The sequence below is a fragment of the Leptosomus discolor genome, chromosome 8 (genome assembly GCF_034619465.1).
Source record: "Leptosomus discolor isolate bLepDis1 chromosome 8, bLepDis1.hap2, whole genome shotgun sequence".
NCBI lineage: Eukaryota > Metazoa > Chordata > Aves > Leptosomiformes > Leptosomidae > Leptosomus > Leptosomus discolor.
In genome coordinates this window covers 14,037,459-14,058,190 of record NC_141398.1, presented here as the reverse complement: position 1 = coordinate 14,058,190, position 20,732 = coordinate 14,037,459, and the positions used below count along the sequence as shown (strand labels likewise).

General features: G+C 42.1%; 1 protein-coding gene across 5 annotated transcripts in view; it reads left to right on the top strand.

Moving 5' to 3' along the window:
- Positions 1-9,550, top strand: part of IKZF1 (IKAROS family zinc finger 1) — a 67,853-nt gene extending 58,303 nt beyond the window's left edge. For all 5 annotated transcript variants that reach the window (XM_086468876.1, XM_086468875.1, XM_086468874.1 and 2 more), the window contains 2 exons: positions 3,881-4,015; positions 8,052-9,550. In XM_086468876.1, coding sequence (XP_086325002.1) covers positions 3,881-4,015; positions 8,052-8,758 — 842 coding nt within the window. In that variant the 3' untranslated portion in view covers positions 8,759-9,550. The remainder of the gene's footprint in view (positions 1-3,880; positions 4,016-8,051) is intronic.
- Positions 9,551-20,732: the final 11,182 nt, after the last annotated feature.

The window sequence follows — 20,732 nt, the reverse complement described above, 5'->3', positions numbered from 1 at the left end:
TTCCAAGCAAGAGGACATGAAGCCAGAGGCATTTAATTTAGCCAGTTTGACTGAGACCATCCAGAAAGGCTAATAATTTGTTGACAGCCTTCTTCCCAACCTTGCTTTCAAATAAAGCAGGAGGCAGGTGAGGAGCTGTGGTGCTCCTCTGAGAGACTAGTCTTACGGTGAAGGTAAAGTCCGTTTCTTGGAGAATATAAAATCTAAAACAATGCCCAGAAATAGAGCAAATAGATATTAGGGTTTGGATTTTTTTTTAACAAAGATTCTAAAGATCTATATGGGATTGATCACAGTAAATAACCATACAAAATCCCCTTGCATGTGCAGTTTGAGATAGAAATATAAGATCCAGCTTCTGTGGTGGAATTTAAGCCCATCCAGTAAGTTATATTTCTTGCATACTTTTTTGATCCTGTCAGTATATGTTACTTGGTTTGTCAAATGACAAAACGGAAGGTTCTCTCTGACCTATTTGCAGTGATGCCTCATTTAATATTTTATATCTGGACAGAACCTGAATATGTTTTTACATGCTATCAAATAATGTAAAGTATATGCACATAATGATAGCAGTGAGTAGAGCTGAGATGCTTCTGGCAGACAGCATGTTAGAGCAGCGCCCCTTCTGATCTTATTGAGGGGCTGGAGAAATGTATAAATAGAAAAGCTCAATGTAATATACAGTAGGCAGCAATACTTATTCCTCAAAGAGGTGACAGGAGTTAGAAGCAAATATTCTCTCTTGGAATTTGAATTTTCAGTGTCTGGCACATGGATTTGAATGTCTGCATGCAGAACATGAAAACCTGCATGAATGAGTAGCTGAAGTACTACTAAAGTCTTAGTAAGCAAAAATGTCCAGATGAAACTGGTGTCAGGAATCACAAACTTTAATAAGAAATAATGCAGTTTTAGTGATGGACCTTTGTTTGTAGCCAATCATGACAGTTTACACTAGCTTAGGACTGAATATCTAATATCTCAGCAGGATGAAAACTTGGGGAATTCATGAATGCTTTGGAAGGATTACTTCTTCCTTCCATATACAGAAAGTATCATATAAATCCATATTTGATATAATAGGAGTGCTTTTGCAAATTAAGAAAAAAAAAAATAGAGGATTAACTTTGGGGTTTAGACCTTCTATCCAGCCAAAGACTTCACTCTTAAAAAAAAAAAAAAATAGTACTCAGTTAATAAATCAGTTCTTTATGTTTCTAAAAAATTAAACTTTGCTGCATTTTTCCTAGTATTTTGCATTCTAATCTATTCTACTTCACTGCCAACATACCATTTTGCCATGTTTACATTATTTCCCTTGTAAACTCAAAGGTCGACATGTACAATGGAACGGTTGAGAATGACTGGGTGTCCTTCTGGGATTTTTAGTGCATTCTACATTATGTCTAGAAAAGCAAGGTGTGATATGGAGCTATTAGAGCTGTTAATTCAGGCCCTTTTTTTTTTTTTCCACCAGACTCAAGAAAGTCAGTACAAAAATCTGCTCAAGCACCTGATCTGACATTCTCCTACAGCGGGGTTGCTTTTTACAACATTTTTAAACTACTTCGTGCATTATACATAGAAAAAATCTCAGTTGAAAGGACCTAAAATGGTAGAAGCTTTCCATCAGCTTATAAACCTGACAAATATATTTGAGAAAGTACTTAAATAAGGGAAAGATCCAGCAAAGAGGAGTAAGGAGGGGAACAAGAGATTGTATTTATATTTTAACTTTTTCTTTCTAGAAGAGAAGGAGATTCAGCATGAAATTAGGAACCTGCTGAATTTAATGGCAAAATTCTCTTTTAGAGGACTAGAATCTTATTGTCCATGTGAAGTTCTTCTCTTAGAGATACTATTTGGACTTTTGCATGTGAGTTGAGTGGAAGTGTTCTGAAGTTGTACCAGGCCTATATAAAATAACAGAAGAAATAGTTTATGAATTTTTAAAAAGGTCAATTACAATCCTTCAGTCACATTTGGATATTCATTTGGAAAGATTCTTTTTTTCTTCCAGTTCACAGACACCAAATTAGAGAAAACTAGTTATCAGGTTGGTAGCAAATTTCAGGGGGTTTCAGACGCAAAGGCTGGAAATTAGTATGTAACTCAATTTGCCCCTCTTTTTTAATAGCAGTTTTAAAAGTTTGAAAGATTGAAAGTTGAATACATAACTTCCCCTCTCTTGAATTGATTAGAAATGGAATGTGACAATATCCTAAACATGTATTTCTCGATCACTTCAACTTTTAACTAAAAATTCAATCTTTTGTTTCCCTGTTGAAGGGGCTGCTTTAAAACTTTCTCTGTAAGTCTCTTCCTGAAGTGGTATCTGGAAGCCTTAGCCAGCCCAAGGTGGGGGCATGTGCTTGTTCAGTGATGGCCAGGTACCATCAACGCCCTTTACTCTTCTGTACCCCCATGACCAAACTCTGCTTATGTCTTGCATTGGTCACAGTCTTTAGTGTCTTATAGGGCTGGGGCATAATTCCACGAGACTCCCTGTCACTGTCACTGCAGCAGGGACTTAAGAACTGTCTGGGTACTCTTCAGTTTGGTATTGCAGAGTGTTGTTGTCTAGGGCACATCACCTGCTCCTTCCAGTTATCTACCAGACCCTGATTTCGCATCTTTCGGGAACAATGAAACTTTTGCAATCATCCTTTTATGGCAGTGGTAGATTGCCAAAATCACATTGCATAGGAACAGCGTGTTCTCAACTATTGAGAAACACCCAGGTACCAGACTAACGGGTTCTGTGAACCAGTAAATCCAGTGATAAAACCAATTCTCAGCAGGCACAGAAAGCAAAATGTAGCGCAGTGGTGCACCTAATTGAAATAGCTTGCAGAATCAAAGTCCAAAAATCATCTTTCGTTTCTCCCTTTAATAGCAACTCACAAATTCAGGAAAAATATCCATATCCTAGTAGCAGGTAAAAGTAAAATTAACCCTTTTCCCTTCCGTCTCTCACCTCCCTTGCCAAAACAACGAGATAAAACCAAAAACCAGTTGTGCTGTGATCTCGCTGCATATCACCTTTCCTTTAGATGTTGGAAGTCAGAAGTACCTTTCCATACATTTTTCTTAGTTGTTGTTTTGACAGTGCATTTTCATACATCCCTTCTGTTTCTGTAGGAAAGTACTGAAGTAAAATGTAGTGAAAGTGAAATAGTCTCCCTTTCCTAGAGCCTCACAGCTAAGCTTTCTAATTCTACAGTGTCTCAGCAGCAGCAGGAGGTTGGGAAACAGGTTTGGGTACTGGCAATCAGGGCTCCACTATAGATGTGACTTTAGCAACTTAAATTGTTATTTAAAGTCTAAAATTGCATCAAGGAAGTATAGAAATATTTACTAGCAAAAAAATGGGGGATCGGGAAAAGTGCTAGTGTAGCTTGCAAATACATCTTCCACTGCTGGAGTGGAGAAGTTTGTCCATTTTTCCTGCTAAAGAAGCAATGATCACACAGACGGTTCCACTGGGAGAGGTGCAGAGGGACAGTGGGGGGTGACAGCAGGAGGGTGAAAAGATGAACTGCTTCACGTCCAGTATAATGTTGGGACTTCATTTACTTACGGAAATACAGAGTGGCTGCAGAGCGAGGGTGATTACGTTACGTACAGGCAGACACCTTGCAGTTGCAATCTCGTTTTTGTATCCTAAACGAGGGAAACACGAAGATGTACATAGATTAATCGGTGTGAGCCACTTTGTTACCAAGAGTCAGAATCATCCTGTGTCTGCAGTGGTGAGCTCCTCCTTCCAGCTGGTTGGGAGCTAAAAGACATGAGCTGAGAAACAATAACCTGAAGACAATAGTTCCATTAAAATGGAACAAGTGTGCCTAACCCTTCTGATGTCATTTGATTTCAGTCATAAAAGAGGAAACTAACCAGAGTGAAATGGCTGAAGACCTGTGCAAGATAGGGTCAGAAAGATCCCTCGTGCTGGATAGACTAGCAAGTAACGTCGCCAAACGTAAGAGCTCTATGCCTCAGAAATTTGTTGGTAAGAGTTAAACGTTTGCTGTCTCCTAAAAAATAAAACAAAAACAAACCCAAAAAACATCTCACAGGATTTTTACTTTTGCTTTATGATTTTACTTGTTTTACTGAATTAGCAATATCTGTCTCTATAGAAGCAGATACAGCGATGTGTTGGGGGAAAAAAAATACAACCAACCTTCTCCAGCATACTGCATGTTTAATTTTCCACACCTGGAGATTGATTTTAAGTCTTTTTCTTATCTTTTTCTAATGCTTATGAACCAGATCATTACAAGATCTGGACAGGCTCTTGAAGTTGCTTTAAGAACCTGAAGACAGGAATAGAAGTTTCCTATTGGGAAAGCATTTGACAACACTTTCAGGGTTATTTTATTAACTTCTTGGATGACATCCAGATCTGGGCCTATTGGTGTTTGTGAAAGCATTTGTGAATAGTTGAGCATAGGCTGGATAATATTCTTCATCCCTTCATAAGTCTGTGTACTTTTACAGCCCAAAATGACCATGGAAATAAATAAACCTAGGTCTGAGAGTAATACCTAAATGAAAAGATCTTTGGGTACATTCTATAAATGATGCAAAAACTTCATGCCTATTTGCACATAGTAGTTTTTTGTCTTAACAATGAAAAAATGGAGGCTACACCTATATTGTTCTGTTTGGTAAGCCTGTACCAAATAGTGGTTACATCAGTTTTGTTACAGTGAGACACACAGGCAATATTTTGTCAGCTATGTAGAGTTAGTCTGGAATGAATAAAAACATGGGAGATCAGAGGGCAGCATATACTCATACCTAGTTAAATTCTTTTATAATTCTCTGCACATTCATTTATAATATTATTCTATAAGAGACAATCAGAGAAAACTGAAGTCTTTGAAACAAAGCACACATTAAGAAGGTCTTCAGTCAAAAGTCAAGGCAAAAAAAGACCAGTTTACAGAACAGAAATTCCAAATAAACCTTATTCAATGAGGACACAAGGGTGAAAGGAAAGTTAGTATTTCTGAGACAAGGAAAGGAGAATCTCAGCTATGTCAGAAGGTGCAACAAGAGGTTTCAAATGAAAGTCCAAGACTGTTTTCAAGTCCAAAGGCAACAATTCCAGGAGGTAGATGAGTATAAGAAATGCTTATACTTATGCTTATAAAAGGGACAAAAGTTGTAGTAGAGCAGTTACCAAAAATATATCGACTATGTGAAGCAAACCTGATTAATTTAGACCCTCTAGTAACTGATTGCATTAGGCAAAACACTAATTCTGTGAAAGCTCCAGGAAGACCAGAAGTGTAAAAATTTAAAATGTAGCAAGTATCCTATATGCGATGTATCCGTGGGTGTGGACTAGCTTTTTCGTTCTCCTTTTCTCTCTTCATGCTGAGAAATGGTAAAGACAGCCAGTTTAACTACGAGTTTTAGGAGGGCAGAGCTTCCTGTCAGTTATTCAGGGTGCGGTGTAGGAAGACAGCCTACTGACAATCAGATATTTATGGAAATTTCCTGACCTTCAAAAGGATGAACTTTTCTGACAAGAAAATGCCCCCAAATACTTTCCTTTCCAATCCTCACCTGCTGCTTCATGTAATAGGTACATTCCTGATTAACACAAGGTTGTGCCAACTGGTCAGGAGAGCTTTTGGGCAATAAAACAAGTTTATTGCTCCTGTAGATTACCGTGTCATCCCAATCCCCATGCTGAATTCCAGGGAGAAGAAGCAAATGGCATCCTTCACATAAGGGAAAGACTGCTGCTTCATTCGTTTTTCTCAAGGCTAAATTCATTACCTTTCAAAAGCGAGATTGTTCACCAATTTAAGCCAGTTATCTGTAAAATTCTCTCTGTATTCCAAACTGGAATAGCTTCCAGACTCGAAAGCAGAACCGGGCCATCCAAACTAGAGAGTGAGAAATGCAGGTGAGGTTGACACATGCTTATCATGTTAAAACCTTAGGCAGCAAAGAAAAGAGAGGGGTTAAAAACCAAAGAAAAAAGAAAAGAAAAGAAAAAGAAAAAGAAGCAAAAAATTAAGAAGTGCCCGCGTGCACTGAGTCCATTTTTACTATTTAGGTACCTGCTGCAGAACCCTGAGCAGTGCAAAGCTTGAAGTGCATCAAACCATTAGCAGTTTGATTTACTTATGCTCTAATAACCACAGAAATGAGCTATTATTTTTAATGAGTGCAAGTATTACCTGCATTGCCCAGATGTAGAAATGATACCTTCTACCTCGTCTGTGTCTGTTTTAGACACTCCGCTTGGAAAAAAATTTTTCTTATGAGCACTTGATCCTCTCAGTCCAACTACCAACTAGTTATGCTACATAAAGCAAATACTACCTAAGAAACAGCTATTAAAATCATGCCTTCTGGATACCCAAAACTTTGTATATAATGAAGACCAGTCCCACTTTTCAGTGGTACACAGTGCCCATGGAATAGAAACGATTTTGACCTCAATTTTTCCTCCTTGAGTCAAGGGTATACATTCATATTAGGGGAGGGTTTTCTATATTTAATTCAAGAATCTTTCACAACGTCTATTTTGAAGCTTAAGCCTCAAACTCGGCCTGGAAACTATAGCATTAGAAAGGGTAAAGTCTGGAAGAAAAAAGAATTCACCCCAGTAGAGGGGTGCTCAGATTGGCAGAATAATAGGGAAAGGAAAGAGAAGCAGAAGCTTGTGCACTGCAGCTAGAAGGTGTCTGTACCCTACATCACTTATAGGAACTTATGCAATGCTCAGAGTGTTTCTTTGTCTGCTTGCAGGGCTTGCAGAGCACGGATAAACTAGTTTGAAACCATATCTCGGGGGAAATGTAGACAGCAGGACTTTCTACACTTTAGCCCCGTCATTGCAATAGTGCCATGCTAGAAGTTTTCTGGGCTCTTTGCTGACTTTGAATAGTCAATTTGAGTAGAAACTGGGTGGGAAATTGTTGATAAATTAATTTGCAGATATTCTGGTAAATTTTCCATGCTCCTATTAGTATTCATTTTAGACAAATTAGGACTTTCCAAAGCCTACCAGCAAATGTCGTGTTGATAACGGCACCTCATAGAGATGTCTGTGGCTTTCAATGAGTTTCCCAAGATCTGCAGAGCTAGAAAATCCATCTGGACTGTAAACAATGTGTTATCGGTAGTCCCTAGGAACCTGTGGGAATTTATTATCCCTTCACATTTGCACAAATTTATTAGGGGCCTGATAATAATGTTGATGTTTTACACTGTTTGAGAAGACTGTTCACTTTCATAAAATCAGCATCTGTGCATTTAAATAGCTTCTCCCGCTCCTAAACTTTTACCTTCTTTATTTTTCTTGGTCCTGTCTATCCAGGAATTTTGAGAAATTGTAGTGAAACTCAGTATTCAGTACTAGGGTATTCAGCTAGAGATATGTTAGTGCAGTCTGATTTTAAAAAAAGTAAGAGTTTTGGCATCCCAAATTAGAGTCGAAGTTACAAGTAACAAGTACTCTTGCTCTATATAGGGCTTTTTGCCTTGTAGGAAGATTATATCCCATCTACAAATGCACTTAAATTTTTTTCCATGGTTCTTGGCTGCTCCTGTAGGTGATAACTTTTTGACACAAAATTTCTAGGAACTTGAGTAGCTTCTGGTAATGCGCCTAACATGGCTTATTTAAAAATCAAGGTGTGTGGGAGGTGGCAATATGAAAAGTTAAGGTTTTGTTGATTCTTCACCAAAATGACATATGACCACATTACCAATGTTAGGAGGAGAGGATTAAGCAGTCGGTCTGTAGCTGCCATGAGTCCCCATGTAATTATTTCCAGAACCTGTTTTCCTCCATTTGGTTTTCCAAGGCCTCAAACGATTTTGCAGGTTAAAATAAACCCCAAACCAACCATTTTTCTGATCTGCTATATTAGAGAACTATGAAAACCTCAGGTGAATTTCAGAGGTGGATTTGGTCAACTCTTTTCTTCCATGTTGCTGTTTTATTAATCCATGGTGCTCGGTTCCTTAATTATATAGAAATCGACCCTGTAACTCCTGTCTGTTTTTCACTGCAGGTGAGAAATGTCTGCCTGATCTTCCATATGATGCCACCACCAACTATGAGAAGGAGAATGAGATAATGCAGACGCACGTTATAGACCAGGCCATTAATAACGCCATCAGTTACCTGGGGGCAGAGTCCTTGCGTCCCCTTGTCCAGACACCACCAGGTGGTTCTGAGGTGGTGCCCGTCATCAGCCCCATGTACCAGCTCCACAAACCTCTCGGGGACAATCAAGCTCGCTCCAACCATACAGCTCAGGACAGTGCAGTGGAAAACTTGTTGCTGCTTTCCAAAGCCAAATCTGTCTCCTCTGAACGAGATGCCTCTCCCAGCAACAGCTGCCAAGACTCAACAGATACAGAGAGCAATAATGAGGAACGCAGTGGTTTAATTTACCTGACAAACCACATAGGTCCCCATGCAAGAAATGGCATCTCTATAAAAGAAGAAAACAGGCAATATGATGTCTTGAGGGCAGGTACTGACAATTCCCAGGATGCTTTCAAAGTGATCAGCAGCAATGGGGAGCAAGTGAAAGTTTACAAGTGTGAACACTGTCGAGTCCTTTTCTTGGATCACGTGATGTATACGATCCATATGGGCTGTCACGGGTTCCGCGATCCTTTTGAATGCAACATGTGTGGCTACCATAGCCAGGACAGGTACGAATTCTCTTCCCACATAACTCGAGGGGAGCACCGTTTCCACATGAGCTAAAACTCCCCCAGCACAGATCTAGCCTCAACAGCTGCGTTACTGGAGCTGCACGAGCCACGACAGCAACAAAGCACAAGTCAGCTGGACAGCAGAAGTAACAAGAGAATCAGAAGTTCAGCTATCTACTCCCACAAGAAAAGATTTTTCCTTTTGGTAGCATGCATTGCAACTCAGTTTTCTAAAATGAGTACTAAAGTTTTTACTGAAAATGTTTGATCACCCGAAACCTTTAGTAAGTAGGAGCTTTTGTAGTCACATAGCTGAAAGCCCTTCCCTTAACTGATGCTTTTTGCAAACCTCCCTTGCCAAAACTGTTAACCATGCGCACGATGCACCACACAGACGAGGACGCAACAGGCAGGAGTGGCCAAGCTTTCTCTCTTAACACCCTGAGCATAGGGCTCTTACACCAGGTGTGTGTTTTCTGACTTGCTGGTATTATTTACCTCTTTTGGGAAGATTAAACTCAACTAAAGATGGAGGGGCCCATCTCAGATGACTTCACAGACAGTTGGGGTGGGACGGGACGCCCCAGCCAAAGAGTTCTGGGTTGCTTTGGCAGTAAAAAGTAGAACGTTTCCACCTGCAAGGGTGCTGCTGGTATTGACATCACGGCATGCCTCGTTTGCGCCCTTAGGCAGGCGAGCAGGTGTGTGAAAGATAGAAGAAACATCCTTGTAATATACTCTGTGAAGTATGAATTGCATTTAATGTATAGGAAAAGGGTATTGTTGGCTCTTCTTTGAATAAATGTTTTCTCTCCCTATCCAATAAAAACCCACTTTTCGTTAAGCAATCCCTCCTCTCTCTGCATAAGCAAGTTACAATGTATTTAATTTTTTTCTTTCTTTTTTAAGTTTTAGTTATTTAGAAAAGTATGATGTACAGTTGAGAAAAGCACTAGCTAGAAACACATGTGGGGAAAGTCTTCTTATGCACATCTTTCATCTTTTTAAACTCCCTGGAAAATATCCGGATGTCCCTCCCTTACATATGAAAAAGAAATCTCATTTTGCTTGCACAGAAGATGTCGTAGATTTTTGTGGCTCTACTTAGAAGCGTTGCACTTAATTATTTTTAAAGCACTGAGCTGAATTAAACCAGACAGTCGAAATTTGCAGCCTTCTGCTTCTATCCTGACACTTGTTGCTTAATCAGGGACCAAGCCCTGCAAACGTGCTGAGAACCCTGGCTTCCTATTCAGCAAATCACCAAGTGCTTTGAGTCACTTCAGTGGAATTAATATTAAGGTTAAAAAAATGATGTTTCGCTGAATGGAGACCACAGACTGCAGCACTTTGCAGAGTGCAGTGAAGTCCACCAAGAGTCGTCTCCTTGGCAGCTTCTGCTGCAGATACTGTAACTTCAATTAGAATAAAATCTTCTATATGACAAACAGATTTTAACCCCAAACACAGCTGATATAAAAAATACTTTTTTTTTAAAGCTTCTACTTAACGTCCTCTTCCAAACAGTTCGTTCCTCTCCCTGAACACCCTTGTACTTTAAGACTGGGGAAAAAAGAATTTTTTTGCAGCTGCATAAAAATCTGCCATCGGTGCCGCAGTGCTTCCTGGGCAATATTCGTAAAAGTAACCCATCTTATTAACTTGATGTGTAAATCCTTCCACGCTGCATAACAAATGGATATTCTGCAATAAACACAATCGTATAACCAACAAGGCTAGCAGTCTTGCCGCACAGTTACACGGTCTCCACTCACAAGTGCATGCAGGCACATGCATTTATGCTAAAAGAGATTTGATGGACCCATGAACGCTTGTACCTAGGCCAGTCTGGCCTGATACGTGCAGCTATATTTGATAGACAGTTCCTATATATACATACTATTACAGGCATGCAGAGTTCCTTCTTCTGCTTTCACTTTTGCAGGTGTAAGTCAGGAGCAACAACACTGAAGTTAGAGGAAAGCTACTGATGAAATAATGCATTACAAATACACGCTTTTACAGTCTCATGTCTCAGCTTTTCATGCCACCTGTAAGACACTCACTTCCTATGCCCATGGGCACAGAGGTGTCTTCATACTGATACTGCATGGTGCGTGCCTATGTAGTAGCTTTGTCACCAGAGGTGAGGCGTATTCCCGCAACAGTGCAAATTACGAGTACGTTAGGTAGGCTAGTACATACAGGATGGCAAATGACCACCCAAAAATGCAGAGTGTAAACTACAGGCCCAAAGGTGATCCCCTCTACTCCCACACTGTACCTCAGTTGCCTTAAGGGACATTATTGCTTGTTACCTTCCGGCCCAAAGGGGGTGGTGGGCACAAGGGATTGTTGGCCACTTTCATGCCCCAGCTACGGTTCTGTCATCAGTGCCCGCTACACATTCAGCTTCAAGACCGTTCCTGGCAACAAGGTATTACCAAATATTTTGTATAGGAATGACCTGAAGAGGACCTTCAAGGCAGGGGGAGCTTACGGTGATGAGTTTGCTTTATTTTTTTTTTTTTTTTAAATGAATTTGAAGTGGGTTCATTTTTTCATAGCTGGTAGGGATACATTCGGCTGCTCTTACCCCTCTCCATTTTCGACTGATACCAACCAAGAAGGGAGAAAGTAATTTCCCAGCCCTGTTGCCGTGTCCTGTGTGAAGTCAGCTGTTGGCTGTACAGAAACATTCTGCTTTTATTGCTCTTGCGCCTCTTTGCTACTGTTCTTAGATTTAGGCCTCTCGATACCCCATGCCATAAATTTTTTTTAACCCTTCATTTTAAGACATCCCAGACTATAAAGGGGAGGGGGACAGAAGCTTATTCAGGTGGGTTTGTTTCTTCACTTTTACTAAAAATCCAACACAAATAAAGCCACGTTCATTAACTGTGTAAACAAGCATGGCTCCCGTGGAGTTTAAGACCGCCTTGAACTTAGGTTTTAAGTGTGATTTCCAATGATTGGGTAGGTTCACTGCCTCTGCAACTCCTCTGTGCACACACGCACGTGAATGAGTTTCTGTGTCACTTTTCTTGTCAATGTGCACATGCCCTACCTGTCATTTTGTGTATCATTAATATTTTGCATACATTTTAAGTGTATATCTATCTATCTAAAATGGTTCATATGACATGATGCTGCGCTGTCAGTCACAGTGGGTCTGTTTCCTGGGTCTGGAGTTTTCTTATTTATATGATAACAGAATATGTTGATGTTGTATATTAAACAGTACAGTAGTATGAGTATATTAAGACACGGTGTATCAGAGGGCACAGTCTAAAGGCAGGAACAAACAGTTTACCAAGAAGCTTTTATAGTTTTGCTTTTTTCAGGGTTTTTTTTCTTTTTTTTGCACAAAATCATCTTTGATTTGTTTAGAAACAAGTGTTTCAATAATTTTATTTATGAACATATGCAAAGATGGCATGAAAATAGGATGGGGGGTGTGTGCGCGTGCGCGTGCGCGTGTGTATGTGTACGTCAAAGCAAACTGTGCCCTCAGAAAACTAGTTTAGTGTAATCTCTTTTTCTCTTTTTTTGCTATGGTGCAATGCCCTGATAGGACTTAGCTGAACCCTAAAGCACATAAATATGGTGAATGGCTTTAAGTTTATATCTGTTTCAAAAAAAGTAAAACACAACTGCTTCCCAGCCCTTCCCCAGACACTGCCTTTTCTAATACAAAAGTTGTATTTACACACTTTTTTTTTTGCTGTGATTTTATATTGTAACTTCATTTTTCTTTGAAAGCATTGTATTTAAAAAAAGAACCCAAGCAAATTTCATAACAATTGGAAATGTTATTAAACAATGTCTGCAAAGTGAGGTGTCTCTTTTAAGACAAGAGAACATGGTCAAAAACCCAACCCCCAATCCCGGAACCCGCCCCCAGTGGGTGAACTGGTGGGTCGGTACGTGCGGCTGGAGGCCCCGCGCGTGGGGGCGGTGCTGGAGGGGCGGGGGGCAGGGGGCTGCGGGCAGCGCGGGAGCGCCGGGCGCCGCGCCCGGCCTCGGCCTCTGCTGCCGCTCCTACAGCCCGCGCCATGGCGGGCTCGGCCCTGCTGTCCCCAACCCTGCTGCCCCCACCCCTGCTGCCCTCACCCCTGATCTCCCCACCCCTGCTGCCCTCACCCCTGCTGCCCCCACCCCTGCTGTCCTCACCCCTGCTGCCCCCACCCCTGCTGTCCCCACCCCTGCTGCCCCCACCCCTGCTGCCCCCACCCCTGCTGTCCCCATCCCTGCTGCCCCCATCCCTGCTGCCCCCACCCCTGCTGCCCCCATCCCTGCTGCCCTCACCCCTGATCTCCCCATCCCTGCTGCCCCCATCCCTGCTGCCCCCACCCCTGCTGCCCCCATCCCTGCCGCCCCCATCCCTGCCGCCCTCGCCTCCCGCGGCCGGAAGAGGTCACGCTGTGCCGTCGCCCTGCGCTCACCGGCCACGTGACGCAGCCTTGCTAAGAGCGAGTCCTGCAGTGGCTGCCTCCCGCCCAGGGCCCCTGGCCACCCCGCTCACCCGGCTCCTGCCCCCAGCTGGCTTGGAGGAGGTGCGCCCGTGCCAGCCCGCTCCTCTTACCCTGCCCGCCCGCCGAAGTCATTACAGAACACAATTACTTCTGCATGCAGAGTCGTGGTAATTCAAAACAAAACACTGAGAAATTATTTCTACTATTTGCCATAACAAAGGTGATTTCTCTGCGGGTGTCCCCGTTTCCTTCAGATTCCAGCACAGTAAATTTCACATCACATATTTAATGCAAACAAGAGTCACTGTTTTGCTTAGAAAAAGCACTGCTTAGAAAGTTTTAGAAATATTTCCATTTGTAAAACTGTATTATTAGGAACAAAATGAGATTAAAAGAAACCCCAGACTCTAATGGTATTGCAGTCAATTCTTTTACAGGTTCCCAAAATCTAAATTTTCCTTAAGTTACTGTGATGCGGTTTCATCATAAACCATGACCACTTTTCTGTAAGAGGGCACCTTTAATGTCCTAATTCTTTTGTTCACTGCCATAGCTAGCTCTCAGTAAATGAAAAGAACTACAAAATTCTGTTTCAGCAGGTGACTCTTCTGCAAAGTAAATATGGGCTGTTAAATAATGACAATAATAACAATCACAAAAATAGACCAAATGTACTATTCTCAATCAATGTTATTAAATCCGTCAACTAAAGTAGAGACATCCAAAGATTTAAACGCAAGTCTGTGTACCTAAAAATCTGTTCTGGGAATCTATCTATTGTTTCAAAGAGTTTCTTAAAATTATCATATTTATATTTTTTCCTACTCCATTAGCTTGACTAAATTACATGAGAAACTGCTTTAGGTGCCAAGACACGAAGCATTATACAGACACAAACGTACAACTACCAGAGTGAGAATTTTCAGCCTCGAGTCCCCTGACAGGCTTCCCAATCCCTATATAAGCATCCAAACATGAAAACAGTACTAAGATGTTCTCAGCAAGCAATGTTTTCCAGTCTGTCTTCGAAATGAAGAAATACACTAAAACACACAAGATTCTTTTAGTAGACATTAAAATAAGAACTTAGAGCCAGACCTGGAGCACGCAGAGCTGATAATGTAACAATTTCCTATTTTTTCGGAGGCGGGGGAGGATCACTCAACATCTTATTTGGGGAAAAAGGGTTAGAAATGCTCCTGACTTTGCCAGTACACTGAGGATATTGCACCGTTTTTTTCAGCTTGTGAGACGGTCAAAAATAAAGAAGCAGCTTTCACTGAATGTTTCACGTTTCAGCAGCAGCAGTGACAATTTGAAAGCTGAAAATGTTGCAATTGGAAAACCAAAATATTTTGATTTCTGAAAAAAACTGCTCCTGCCTGTCTTGTGGGTCAGAGCTCCAGGGCATCCTTCCCTGCTATGGACCAACCAGGTTGTGTCCACAAACACAGTCGGCTTCGCAACTGGAAGGAAAATGGTGCATGAGAACGAATTCTGGTCCAAATGCATTGTGAAAGACAAAAATCCATCAGACCTGGCCTGTGGAAGGCAACAGAATTCTTAATCAATTATAACAGGACGTCCATTATCCCAGTTTCTCAGTTATGATTTTTGACGCATCTTTTTTTTTTTTTGGCTACAGAAACTTCAAATTTTCAGGGCTGCTGAACATGCAGTTACTAAAGTCACTGGCAGCTGCAGACACGCGGCATTTCTGAAACCCTGCCGTAATTGCCAGAAGAAGGGCATTCAGGAAACAGAAGGGCCAAAACTTTGTGGAGTTTCACTGAAAATGAGATAGACGGGACTGAGAAATCCAAAGCTGGGCTTCAGACAGCAGGAGTTCATCACATTTAAACAAAAAAAAGGGTGCAGTGAGCGTGGCTGAAACCCTGCCCTTGCAAATGAGCACATTCCTGTTAACTGCAGCGAGACTTTTGCTGCATTTAGCACTACAGTGTTTTATTTATTTGTTTGTTTGTTTATTTCATGTAAGGTAAGGTCTCACCGCTTTAAAGCCTGTCCCAGGACATGGAACAATTCCCGGTTTTATCTGTCCTGACCACACATATGAAACATGTGAGTGATAGAGGGCAGCTGCTGCTGTTGCTGCCGCTGGTGGCGGCTGCAAATCACACAAACCAACGCCTTCCTGTCCCTTGGGAGAGAAGTGAAGGTTCTGGTTTATAAGCAGTTAGAGAAGAAAAAAAAAAAAAGAAAAAAAAAGAAAAAAAAAAATCTACACCTTGCAGCAGACAGTGAGCCTGGGGCTGGCGGGGTGAGGAAGTTAATCAGCACCAAGCAGGCTGTTCGGGATGAGGCCAAACAGATGGCTTGTCTCTGAAACGGCAAAACGGGAAGCAGATGTGGCCACTGCTTCTCCCCATGCATAACTGGGAACCAGCCGGTTGGTGAGGAAATTTGCATAACAAGGATAATTTGGTATCAAAACTGTCCCTAGAAGTGATCTGAATGGATCTGGGCACAGTCAACAGTTTTCACTTCTTGTTTCCCACTCTATGTTCAACCAGATTAAATTTTAATTTTGAACCCCCTGTTTGCCTGTGGTTGCTCTCAGCTATCTCCTAGGGAGCCCCGTGATGCAGGCAGGCAGGACTCGGCAGGTCTCTACTGAAGCTTTCAGGGCCAAAACCCTGATCTCTCTTCAGTCAGTTGAAATTCTAGTGACTAATTTCAGCGGGCTCTGATTTTCAGTTTAAAGTCCATAAACTTCACATCATCCTATGAACAACCAGCAAAACCGAACCTGAGCTAATATCCTCTGCTTGCACGCTCCGAAATTCACAGAGCCTGGATACGGGTACGCTACCAGCCCGAGCGAACGTCCTTTGTGAGCTCCCCACTACCAAGAGCAGCGCCAAGAGCCGCAGAGGAGCCCAGCACGTCTCCCCGCTGCCCCAGGGGAGCAGGGGTGGGGAGCCTCCAACTGCGAAGCCTCCCCAGCCGGTCAGAGCCTTTGCACGTGCCTGCACTGCACAAAAACACTTTACCAAAAAACTTGGAAAAATAACACGAATATTCAGGGGGCAGTTTAACACGCAGACATGAGGTACTGCCAGAAAAGAAAGTCTTTCTTTTTTTTCTATTCCTCCCTACTTTGTTCCAAAGGACAAAGCAATGTCTGTCTGACTACAGCTTTTACTTCGTAGTGTTCCTGTTGCATTGACGAGGACTAAATATACTGCAGCCTTAATGTATCTGATAAATTAAAACAGAGATCCAAAGAGCTCTTAACAGAAAGGGAGGTTCCAATCTGGACTCAAACACTCCAGGTTTGTTTCACTGATCTTTGTAGTGCACAAAAAAAGTTCCTTTTATCATTTTAGGGAGATTCCTGTGTGTAGCCATGAGAGTAATATAGGCTCATCTCCACTGTGTTGGGGAAAAAGGGAGTAAATACTTGCTGAAAACATATTTGCAGGCACTAACAGAAGCATTGTTATATGAATTTTACCTTTTTTTTTTAGCACAGCACATGTGTGAGTTACCTCCCCACCTCAGAAGTCCTACGCTGAAACATTCACAAACTCTTTATTTTTGCATTGCATCCAGTCACTTAGCTCTAGACTAATAATATATATAGTATTTTATTTGCATAGTCTAGCGAATGCACACGGGAGATGCACTTAACACACTTACATGTATGTAGGGGGTTTTTGGACTCATTAAATATCGGTACAAATTAGAATGATTACTTCTGCTTTGGAAACATCTGTCTCACTATCCCTTTGTAAAAGTAAGCTGGCTGAGACACAAACCAGTCTTTTAAGGTCTAACACTGATACTACGACAGTACCTGACAGGAGAATTTCTACTGCAGCAACCAGTGTAAACCAATAAGTGAAAATAACCAAGCTGCTGAGAGCACACCGTGCTAACAGACCCTGCGGTTCGTGCCCGTACAGCATGCTGCTTCTCCCCAAGCCACAGCTACATTTCATTTAACTGACCTTTAAACACAGGTTGGATCCTCATCAGCAGAAAGAGTAGAAACACACAAGAAGAAAAGCTAGACTGGTTTTAGGAAGAGAATGAAATGCACATGTTAATAGACTAAGAAGTCTAAAATTAAGTATTTTCAACAAAATTCCAAAGGCCAAACCAAGAGAAGGAGATTATAGGCATCTGCCTGAGTTCCGTTAAATAGTTCTTGATAGCTCAATCATAACTTGGTCACTGAAGGTAGGGGCAAATGTACCAGAAGCGATAGGAAGACCAGAGGGGAAATGAAGAATGGTAGAAGATTGAGTGGAAAAATTAACACATCGAGTTCAGCAGTGAAGAAATTACGCTCTAACATAAGGGTTATTACCACAGAATTAAGAAAAGCCAAACCCAGTGCATTTCAGGAGAAAGAAGAAATATTCTACCATTCTTAATAGTTGCATGACTTTTATACTATGTAAGAGTTGGCCTCTTCTCTTGATTACCCTTAAATCTAAAATCAATTTGTGAACTACAGCTATTTTTTGTTCGGATTTTAGCAGCTTCCGCCACCCACCCCCCGCCAAATCCAGCCAGCCAGTGCAGGCGTTCTCGCTACACGTTCATACTTGCTTTTTTCTTCAATACCTGACAAAGCAGAGAATCAGAGAGTGTAAATCCTTTTTAACAACTCCTTTCATGTTGTCGTTAATGTTAAAAAAAATTCTCTTTTCTTAACATCCCAGTCTCCGGAGACACACAGTTCTGGAGAATATCCATTTTTGTTTCAAACCCAGGAGGTGTGTGGCTCTGTTGACTTTGGGGCTGGGGGCGTAAGATAGAATTTCTGAAAAGCTGGCAAACAGCAGCGGTACTGTGAAACTATCCCATCCTTCCCTCTTCCCTGAAAGGGAAATCGTAGCGCAAAAGAAAAGCCTAAATTCCTTATGCAAGATCATGCAATGAGTTTTGGACAAAACCAGGATTGGTAGCCAGGTCTGTAACACTTGCTTATTCTCCAGCTGCAGACTAGGCTTCCTCTTCAGTGGGCAGTAAACTCAGGCATCCATATTTGCAGACCCTTGCACTGACTCCTAGGAGCTGTAAAAAGGCCACGGGTTTAAGAATTCAGCCTTTAGGTTACATCAAAGCACGCACGCGTGCATGCGTGTGTGTGCGTGTACTATATGTGTGTGTAATTCAAAATATTCAATAATATATATATTTTTAACCAACAACTGCCAGTTTTCTTTCCACTTCTTTGTTACTGAAAACATGTTACCAAAATTTACAGAATGTTTTGATCAAGCACACAAAGATAAATAATCCTTTCCATGATCAGTTGTTGGAGTCTGACAGCTTTTGCCTTGCAAATGTCTTTAAACGATGCACAGATGAAAGGAAAGCAATGCTGGGAGAGGGGCCCTCTGTCTGACGTACGGCACTGAGGGCCCTCGCTCAGTTTTCCTACGCACACGTAGTGAGCTGCTCAAATAACAGTTTTGTGGTAACCAACCAATTTAGGAAATTGGGATGCTTTTCTAATCCTTAAAAACACAATGCAAAATCACTCTATTTAGCCTCCCAACTATCTCAGGAAAAATAAATTAAAAAACCAAAAAAAACCACAACCAAAAAACCAACAGGCAGGGCAATGGCCACATGAAAATATTATGCTCCAAAGCAAAAGAAACCTACGATGGCTTTAGTTAGCAGGCTAACTTACAACAGAAAACAGAAGGCTCGCTGGAAACTTTGCACAAATACCAACGTGCAAAATAGAAACTTCAGATAAGCTGTGGAAAGAGGGTGGGATTTCCAGAAAATAGGGAAGGACTTGTTACACCCTCCTTGTCAAATTTTGCAGGATCACCACAGCTTCTTTGGAGAAACAGTATGTGCAGAGGGGGAAAGCTAAGAGCTTTCCTTTTGGTTCTGCTTCTCCTATAGAAACTGCTTGCCTAATTTCCTTTGTAATTAGAGAAATATTCGGCTCAAACCCCCATCCTTTCCACATCTTACTGTGCGGTGTGCTTTTGCTACTAAGCCTCTGGCTATATCCATAATTTTGTTATAAATATTGTAATTATATCAATACCTTACTTTCTCTCAAACCCTCGGTTGCACTAATATCAAGCAAGGTGAAGCCACTGGGGCAGTGAGAAGAGGGAGGATGGTGCCATTCAGCAGCTCCCACCAGAGCCTCTCCAAAAGGCGTGCAGGGAAGGAGAGCCAAGCCCCTTCGCTGTTCCACGCCACACCAACACGGGCAGATATACGGCCCATCTTTCTCAGTGTTTTCTGAGGTCATCCTTGGAGCTTTTTCTCCAGAAAAGCAGAATAAATGCTTTGTCACAGGTAGGCTAGCAGGGTCTTGCTTTCTAAGCTCTCCCACCGTGGCTGCCTCCCGACAGCAGGTCAGTCAGAGCCCTTCCCCAGCGTACGCGTGCCCGGCACCTTCAGCCTGGGACGTGCCCTGCTGAAGCCCATCAGCTCCTCGAGCATCCGAGCTGCAGCAAGGGCACGAGGCCATGCAGAAGGGAAGGAGGCAGCGGCCCAGCCCTGGCCCTCGGCCCTCAGACGGCCACCTCAGGGGCCTTCACCTGCCGCTGCTCCTAACCAGGCACCTCCAGACACTCTGTTTCCTCACGAGGGATGTGTTCAGCCCCACAGCACACCTTGGCAAGTTTGCTAGAGTGTAGTTAGAAAGGACATACCTAATAAGAAAGAAACACACAGAGGTTTGGTGGTAGTGGAGAGAGGAAAGTAAATTTACACAATATAAAAAATATTTGGGGGGCAGTTAGATACAAAAGATAATTTCTTCAGAAAATTGCACTTTGCTAATTCTTGGCTTCTTTAGACTAAGCCCGTCTCTGCATCGGGCAAACACTGGGAGGATTGAAGGCAGATGTAAATAACACTGGCTTTTGCAGTTAGCTTTCTTAGAAGTTTTATTGCAGTGATAAGAGGAAAAAAAAGGGAATAGTACAAATGCCATGTACAATCAGCATACAAACAGTGGGCCTGGAAACAGCTCCTGCAAAGATGCCTGTTTCAGAAAGGGATTTTTTTTTTAAGGTAGCTTCATATTAGTTTCAATTTTAACTATGTATCAGGAAAAAATAAAATAGGGATTTTGGATTGACTTATGGAAGTCTTGAAAAAATACGTAGCAAATTCCCCGACCCCAAAGAGCCTCAGCCTGCTTTAGGCACAAAAATTAACTACAGGATCCAAGAGTGCACCTCTCTCCCATCAACAGGCAGGACAGCTGTGTTACACGGCACCATCCTGGATGCCAACAGGAGACTCCCCCAGCGAGATGTCGGCAGCAGCACGTTCAGGCCCACAGGACAGAACAAGACAGAGATGTTACCACCATTTCCTCTCTCTTCCCTCATTCGATTGATCTTTAGAGCCAACGCTCCCTTCCAAAAGGGGAATTGCAGCGGCGTATGTCTTTCCTCCTGACCATCCATGCCACCACCCTGTACCGTTGCCCTTCCAGGGATTTGCCGAGCGGCACTACTGTGTTGAAGACCGAATCTGTAGTCCAGTAATTTGTTGGTTGAACAAAAGGCCTGGCTGATACAAGCTGCC